Below are 8,687 nucleotides of genomic sequence, written 5' to 3' on the forward strand. Positions count from 1 at the left end.
GAATGCCACTTGCTTGTAGGCAAATTAACAGAGACTTGGTTGAGAACTAATTGCTATTTGGTGGGTGCACAACTTTAAGAAAAGAATATTTGAGGCACAGGCATCACTCCCAGTGCTGTTTGAAAAGCTCCTGTGAGGTCTGCAAAGATGCTTCCTTTGCTTGGTAGTGTTTAGTGTGCTGGGTGATCAGCAGGGTGTGAGATGTGGTTTCAGCAGCAAACCTCTGGGAACCTACAAGCAGTCTGCAACTGGGAGCAGAGGAGTTCCATGCACAGAGTGAGGGACAAACAGCAGCTGAGAAGTCCAGTCAAAACCAATGTGCTCTGCAGAGGATACCAGTCAGCAGCAAATGTTTGAAGTGAGGTTTTTCTTCTGGGCTGTGTTAACAGGAATGTCAAATAATAGGATGGAGAAACTCACTCTGTTTGACTTGGTGCTTGTGAGGGAGCCTCAGGCTTCAGATATCCCAGAAGATGCTGGTAAGCTGGAAGGAACTCAGGGAAGTGAAAAAAAAAATTAAAAAAAATAGGGTTTAGTATGAGGAGGGAAAAAACTCTAAAAAGACCATGGCTGAAGAAGTTGGGAGTGGACATGAATTTACTGGGTTTTGTTTTACAAACAGATCTTTAGGGAAGGCTTCAGCTGTTTTAATAGTGGATGTCATAATTTTAATGATGGATCTGTCTGAGAAAGTGGGGATAGGGAGGTTCAGAACTGGCACTCAGCCTGTGCAAGATTTCCTTCCACTCCTGGGTGTCCTGGGATGTGCAAGACTCTTCAGTTTATTAGAGGAACTTCTTGAAGATGTCTGGCTGAGCAACTGCCCCTGAAGTGCCCCTGAGCTTGGTGTTTCAGCTGTTGGGGTTTTGCAGGGACCTGCTGTCCCCCTGGTGACAGGTTAGGGGTGTGGGCAGGAGCAGGGGATGAAAGGTCTCCATTGCACGCTGTGCATCTCAGAGCCATCATCACCAACCTGGCTCTCTCTTTTCTCTTTGCTGCTTCAGACTTGGAATAACTCACATTGCAATGATGCAGTGAGGGAGAGAGTGTGTCACGTGTGGAAACAGCTCAGGCAGGTCTGCAGCAGGGTAGTGTCCCAGGCAGGAAGTGGTGGCTGTTTCTTGGGGGCCCTTGCTGCAGAGGGCACAGCTCTCACTGCAGACAGGTCCCTGGCTGGGGTTTTGGTTCCTGAGTGCTTCACATCTTGCTGTGCATCAGCCCATGGGGTGAGACAAGTGACTGTCACTGGCCTGGGGTGTCTGCCATGTTTGTCTGGTTTCAGAATCAGGGAACTTCTTCTCAAAATATGTTTTCCTTTTTTATTTTGATAGTATAGATTTAGAAGGCAACTTTGGTGCCAGGTACAGAGACGGGCACATCGTGGCTGTTTGGTTTCAAAAGCAGCAGAACCCAAGAGCAACTGTAGCAATGTCACTGCTGGTGCTTCTCCCTGGGACCCTGGAGAACAGCTGGGTGCAGCAAACTGTAGTCCTTGCTGCTCCCTAAAGTTCTCCTGTAACAGGTCCTTGGTGATGAGCATGGGGACCGCTGCTCCAACTAGTGTGTAAGGATCCAGCTGTGAGGAACACCTCATGTGTCTCTTCAGAAATCACTTCAGCTGATGTTACCTGCAGATTTTGGCATCAGTGGCATCCATGTGGGGCATCCTGTGTTGTCACTAACCTCTTGTGCTTGAGGACAAGACATCCCAGTGTCCCTCAAGTAGTCAGTCTGTGTGTGTTATGGACAGTGACTCATCTTTGGAGTCATCTGAGAGCTCCACAAAGACATGGAAATGCCAGAACTTGTCTGGTTCAAAGCACTTGGTGTGTTGTGACTCCTGCTCTGGTGTTTGCCTGCACTCTTGGTATCCCAAGAGCATTGTATGCCTTGTGTCAGAGCACTGACCTTCTACTGGTACTGGGTGAGAAGTCATCTGCTGCCCAAACCTTCTGTACCCTTGGCTCTGCCTGCACAGGTGGGACAGCTGTGCTCAAGACCACCCAGAACAAGTGCTGGGAGGTCTGTGTGTGCTCAGGGCCCCAGCCTGTCCTCCCTTCACCTGCAGTAGCTTGAGCTCAGACTCCAAATGCCCAAAGCAGAATGAGGCACCTGGAGGGAAGGGGCAGATGCATCCTGAACACAAGCTCCCCTGTCCCGTACGCTGGGCTGCTCACTGGAGCTCCAGCTGAGCAGCCTGTGGGGCTTGCAGTGTTCCCTGGGGTCTGGTTAACATTTCAACCTTCCCTTCTGTCAGCTTAAGCTTACTTGGCTTGTTTGTCATGGTATTCCCAGCATACCTGCAGGCCTGGGCTGTCTGAAAGTTAAGGACATTCAGTTGCCTTTTTGTATGTAACTGTACAGTTCTGTCTGCTTTTGCATACAATGCAGTGTCCAGAAATACAAACAAGAATAGAAAGAATTACTCAGAGATTAGTAAAGAATGAATAATATATTAATCTTCTGGTTTCTAAACAAATCATAGTTGCTTTTTCCTTATTTTATGAAAATAACTGAAACTTCTGTTTCTGTACACTTGAGCTGCACTAGATGTGATTCTGCTGCTTTTCTTCCCCACCCAGATACTACTGTTTCTCTCCTGATTTTTGTGTCCTGCCACATCTGATTATGTTAATTGTTTTAAGAAATTATTTCATTTTTACGTCTGTCCATTTTAACCTCAACCTCCTTTTTAATCCTGAGGTTGGAATCATGTTCTCCAGTTTTACTTCTCTGTTGAATTGCTTCCACTGCAAGTCACTTCCCATCTGCCTTGGCAGACTGTTTTCCCAGTCCCTTTCCAGTCTGTAGAGATTGTATCACATTTTTTTTCATGTAGACATAATCCCTCCAGACTTGCATGCTCTGCAGACTCAGGCCTGTATTCTTTAAGCAATGGGCAAACAGACTCAACTGCATTGGACTCAAGCAGATCTCCCTGTGTCCCATTAAACACCAGTTCTGAACTCTACATCCCACCATCAATCTTGCATTGTGTGCTGGGGTGGCTGTCAAGTCCTCTCATAGTTCTAGCTAATTCTCATTGTTTTCTGATGCATTGTTTCAGTATCTGGAATTATTCTTAATTCTTTGCTGGGAGACAAAAATACTGGATTTAACATTTTGAAAAATGTTAAAGTTTAATAGGAAACCAGAGTGTAAAGCCAAATTAATTAGGTAGTTAAAACAATGGATTGAGAGAAGCAAGGCAGAAATTTCCTAGATGTTTGCCCCTGACAGCATGGCACACACTTGGCAGATGTTCCTGTGTGTTCAGTCAGCAATATTATTGCACCATTGTGTGGAGAAAAACACCAGTCCTCTTCAGGAAAAAGTCTAAATGAAACAACTTCCAGTGTAAATTGCTCGTCAGCATTTTAAGACTTCAGCCTTTTATCAGTGTCTGTAGGTTGTCAGATGGAGCCCTGTGTTTGGTGCTGACTCCAGCTCTTGTCTCCAGAGAGTGCAGTTGTAACACTGGGATTGCACAGGATCCACACACTGGGTGACCACATATACACCTTTTGCACAGAGATGTTCTGTCAGCCTGGTTGTTGCCCCCTGCCCCAGCCCTCTCCCTGCTACCCCCTTTCTCCTCCAGCTGAAACTCCTACAAGTCCCGACTATCTTAACCTGCTGTCTGCTTCTGTTTAGTTCTTCCCGTTTCTTTCCTCTCTGCTTCTGACTGAATCCTTTGCCTACTTCACAGGCCGGTTCTTTGATGAGAATGAATCCCCTGTTGATCCGCAGCAGGGCTCTAAACTGGCAGATTATAATGGGGATGATGGTAACGTGGGTGAGTATGAGGCAGACAAACAGGCTGAGCTGGCTTACAATGAGGAAGAGGATGGTGATGGTGGAGAAGAAGACGTCCAAGGTGAGCTTGGGCCTTATCTCCATCCCATTGTGACAAAATCCACGCTGAGTGTTCTTGTTGAATTTGTGTAAAGCCTCATTGTTTGTAGCTGATCACCAATTTCTAACACTGAACTGATGAGCTTTGGGCAACCTGTAACACTGGGTCTTGCTCTCTGTTGGAAGGCAGTCACAGCTGTGATCACTGGGAGGACCTGGTACCTCCTTTCAGGCATCTGTACAGTTCCTGCTAGAAAATCAAGACACTTAAATTTCAGAAATGGGTTTGCCTAAAAAAACCCAGTCTGGTACCTGGCTGGTTGGGGTGTGATCTTTGCCATTTCTAAAGCAATTTCCAAAGTTGTTGTTTGGGGTTTTTTTTGACTGCTGCTGTTGTCACACCTGCCTTGAGGCCGTGTGTGATGAGGTCTCAATGAGCAATTCCAAGTGTCACTTTCGTGGATCATACACAGATTCAACAGGCTCCTGGTTTTCCCTGCTAACCAAACTCCAGAACTTGTGGATCTGGTGCTGCCTAACACCTGTATGTGCATGTTCACCACCCTGTGCTCTGCATGTCATTCAGTGCATCCTCCATTGCTTGTCTGCCATGTCTCTGCCACGGTGTCTGCCACCCTCATCCAGCTGCTGGGTGATGTTTTGTGAGAGGGTTGCATGTCTGGAGGGTAAAAATGTTCATGTAAACACATATAGTGTTTCCAATTAAGGAAAGTGCAAAATAAAGGAGGGAGGGGGAAAAAACCCAGCCCCAATTGAAGTTCTGCTGATTTTGATCCTCACAATGCAAGTTATTCAGCTGATAGTTTTTAGACATGTTTTTAATTGGTATGCAAACATAATTAATGGGGAAAGCTGTTGAAAAGCAGCTGATTCTGTGGGCACGCATCTGAGTGTGGAATGAGTGTTTTTTGGCTAGGCTGGGAGTTGGAAACTCATGAACAAGCTAAAGGGAAGTATGGATCAGAACCCTGAGCAATTAATGAATGTGCTGTTCAAAATGACAGCTCTGCTGCTGCTCCAGAAGCTGTGGCCTGTTTTGTTACACTTGTGCTGAAAACTCTAGCCGTGGGTTGTGGTCACTGGGGATTGCTGTGGTCTGCTTCTCTGGATGGGGGTTATTGGGCTGAAACTTGAGTGTGCAAGCTGGCTTCCCAATGGAGGTACAGAGTGTGTGCAGCTGCTTCTGCTGCTGCCATGGAGCAGGAGACTCCCCTCTGATGGACATGACCTTGCCATGGGAAGCGTGGTGCCTCGTGTGTCTGTGCTGCTCTGCACAGCCCAGCAGTTGGTGGGTCAGGTTTGTCGTGGGCTCAGTTCAGCTCCTCAGTGAGCTTGGGTGATGCCAGGCTCCTCACCAGATAGTGGCTGGACTGGACTTAAGAAGGCAGGTTTCCAAGTTGTGACCACGGCCACAGAACTGCTACTGCATCCATGCTCCCTCCTGCTGTTCCTCAGCCTTTGGGCTCCTCTTGCCCCCTGCCCAGCAGGGGAGTGGAAGGGGGTGGCAGGAGTGGCTGCCCGCCCACCCCATGGTGCTGTGTCCTGCCTCAGCACTGGGATGGTCACTTCCCAGCACCAATCCAGGGCTGTGGTGGCCTTTACAGGGCAACTCCAGGCTTCAGGCAGCAAGGGCTGGTGTCAGGTCTGCTGTCAGCAGTGATGTGACCAGCATGCCTGTCTGCCACTTACAAAGAAGGGGGGGATGTGAGAGCAGCAAATGGTGGAAAATGGTTTAAAACTGTAGATTGTGCTTAGGTAGCTTGCCAGGTAGGGGATATGTGAAAAGAGCTGCAAGTGGCCTCAGAAACCTGTTTGCCTTTGAGACCTGTTACCTCTCAGTTCACTGCTCTGGTGGCTTTAAATCTTGGCAAAAACCATCATCAAATCCTCTGTATATTTGTATAGACATAATGGATTTAATCACTGATAGCAGAGATTGAAGAGTGACTTCTGGAAACCTTTTCATGAAGAATAGTCTGAGCAGTGTATGTAACTACCTCAGACTTAATTTCCAAGCTCTTTGTTATATTGTTTCCTGATAACATGTTGATTTGATCTAAGTCAAACAGCGTGGCAAGTGGTACTGCCAGAAGCAGCATTTTAGAACAGCTTTAGTCGTTACACTTGATTTGTTTGCAGGGTAGGAGAGGGTGGAGTTGTGGGGGTTTGGAGGGAGGGTGGTCATAATTGTTCAGGGAGGGGAAGAAACCCTGAATTTCCATCTAAAAACTATTAGAAAAACATCACATGGTTTTGCAGTAGGTTAGAACAAAGCATGTGGCGTGTGCAAACAAAGCAATTTAATTAAACATGTTTTTCTGTTGCCACTAGAAATGTGTGGGCCTTAGATGGAAATTATCAGAGGAAAATACACAAATCTGGGAGATGGGCTCATGTGAATGCCAGCACCCAATCTGGCATTCCTTCTCCTGTCCACCTGCTGACATGCAAGGTGATATTTAATAACTGTTGGCTTCTACTAGTATGTGTTTGTGGTGGCTGGATGCTGGAGGATTATGTGAATCAAGTGATCCCCACATGCTGTGTTAGCTTCTTGCTGAACACAGATGTGTCCTGAAGATAAAGCTCAGCCTCAAGCTGCTGGGGCAGGTTGCTGTTGGGTCCCCACCTCCCACCCAGGCTGAGGAATGAGCTGCAGGGTGCTGAACAGCTTCAGACAGCTCATGGTCCAGTGACAGGCTTGGTAGACCTCAGGTTTGCTTTCCATCCCTGTGAACAGGCATCCTTCCTGGATAAGAAGGAAGCAGTTTTCCAATGCAGCAGAGCTCATTAACTGAGGCAAACTGAAGCTTTAGGGCTTTTTCACTTGCTGAGGGAAGGAGGCTGAGGACCCACATGGGAGAGAGCGGAGTTACAGCAGTACGATGCAGGCTCTTCTGGTCTAAAGATGACTTGGATACTGAATGTGCATTTTCTTGGTGGATATGAGGATGCACAAGGGTTTTTTAATTTTATGATTCTTCGTGAGGCTCAAAAACCAAAATCCAAGGAGTGGAAGAGAAGAAGCAGGGCAGAGTAGAGTGGTGGAGAGAGACAGTAATTTTGGATCTGAAAAATGAGATGAAATGTCTTTGTTCTTCCAGTCAAGGGCTGTCAAATCTGAGAAGCAGGGGAAGAGGTATGACCTTAGTCTGGAGCAGGTCATGCTGACTTCTGTGTGCTCGTCCTGTGAGGTGCCCAGCCTTTGTAAACCTTGGAGCACTAACTCCAGAATGGGTTAAAAAGTGGCAACGTAACTTCCTGAAGTACTTGACTTTGTAGTTGAGTTTTAGTGAGAGAGTTTGAAACCTTTCAAGGAACAAATGACAGCAGGGAGTTTAACTAGCCCTGCAGTCTCTGCAGTCAACGAATCTGAAGCACAGCTACAGTAAAGGCAGATACTGAATAGTGGGAAGTCCCAGCTCTTCAGGAGGGACAATGCCCAAGTGCTGCCCACTGGACCTGCCACTGCAGGCCCACGTGTCTTCTCCATGTTTCCCCAAGGGACTTCATTCCCATAACCAGAGAAGGCCAACCTGGGGTGGATGTGTGGGTTGGCAGCAGGTTCTGGGAAACTGTTTTTTCAGTAGTGTCACATCAGATTTAATATGAGTATTTTAATTGCAGATGATGAAGAAAGAGACCTACAAAATGACCTTGACTATGGCAAGCCACGCTTCAGTGATGGGGTCCTGTAAGACTGGGATGAAGCAGGAAACATGGATGAAATGAGATCTCCACTGAGGAACTTCAAGTGCTGCAAAAGTGAACCATTTTTACTTCAGTCTTCCTTACTTTAAGGGAAGCTGGTAATTAAAAGTGATGAGTGTGCTCAGAGTCAGTGAAGTAGCAGAAGGAACCGGTTCTGTACAGATGTACATAGTTGTACTATTGCAAACTGTATGAAAACAACACTTCTCTTGTTCCATTGAGCCAACTACTTAGACTGTACCTTACCTGTAATAATCTTTACATTGAAAACCCGTATTATAAATACAGGCCGAGTTGTTTCTGCCATCAGAAACCTTTGTAAACTGGAGAACTTGTACAGTTTGTACCTCATGTAACAAAGACACTGTGGAAACAATGTACAGCCAAAGGACTCTTTTTCTACAGTAACACCTGTGTGAGCAAGGATGCTCCTGCTTTCCTCCTGAGTGCTGTGATTTTGTAATCTGCAGGTGAGCGACCAGCTGAGAATGGAAACAATGTTTAAAAAATTGCTCCTTCCTTAATGTAGCTGAGGAAAGGCCATGACAGTCTTTGGAAGTAAGCACCAGTTCCATTCTTGTAGCCAGTGACCAAATCTTGTAGCGAGAGCTGGAAATCAGTGATGTCAGGATTTAATCATTTGGTACATCCTGAAAAAGTTGTGTAACTAACAGCTGATTTTAAAAGGTAAATAAATAATTCAGCAGAGCTTGTAGGAAACCTTTGTTGTGTGTGTTACAGAGAGCAAGTGTGTTAGTAGAAAACAGTCAGGGCTGCATCAGCTTTTTGAGAACCCTAATGGGAGGAACAATCCCAGCCGTGGGTGAATCTGTTCCCTGCTCTGTCTGTCTCCAAAACGTCCCTCCTGGGTCACAGCCACGCCAGCTAATTCAGCATTCCACACTTTGATACAGGTCTCAACCTCTGCCACGTTCCAAGGTTTGATTTTCTAGATCAGAAGGTTCGTACGTGAGATACCTTTTGTATTCTGTGTTTCAGCACTTTCTGAATCTTATGGCAATGGTTCTGTTGATCCACAGTAGTGGAAATGAAGGTTATTAACCCAGCCTGCTCCTTTAAAAGGGCTACTGTGAAATTAA

At 46.4% G+C, this 8,687-nt stretch overlaps 1 protein-coding gene across 1 annotated transcript in view; it reads left to right on the forward strand.

Moving 5' to 3' along the window:
- Positions 1-7,574, forward strand: part of CASC4 (cancer susceptibility candidate 4) — a 95,264-nt gene extending 87,690 nt beyond the window's left edge. The window contains exons 9-10 of the mRNA XM_010002841.1: positions 3,710-3,877; positions 7,504-7,574. Coding sequence (XP_010001143.1) covers positions 3,710-3,877; positions 7,504-7,574 — 239 coding nt within the window. The remainder of the gene's footprint in view (positions 1-3,709; positions 3,878-7,503) is intronic.
- Positions 7,575-8,687: the final 1,113 nt, after the last annotated feature.

This window comes from Chaetura pelagica, unplaced genomic scaffold, assembly GCF_000747805.2.
Source record: "Chaetura pelagica isolate M959 unplaced genomic scaffold, ChaPel_1.0 scaffold658, whole genome shotgun sequence".
Taxonomy (NCBI): domain Eukaryota; kingdom Metazoa; phylum Chordata; class Aves; order Apodiformes; family Apodidae; genus Chaetura; species Chaetura pelagica.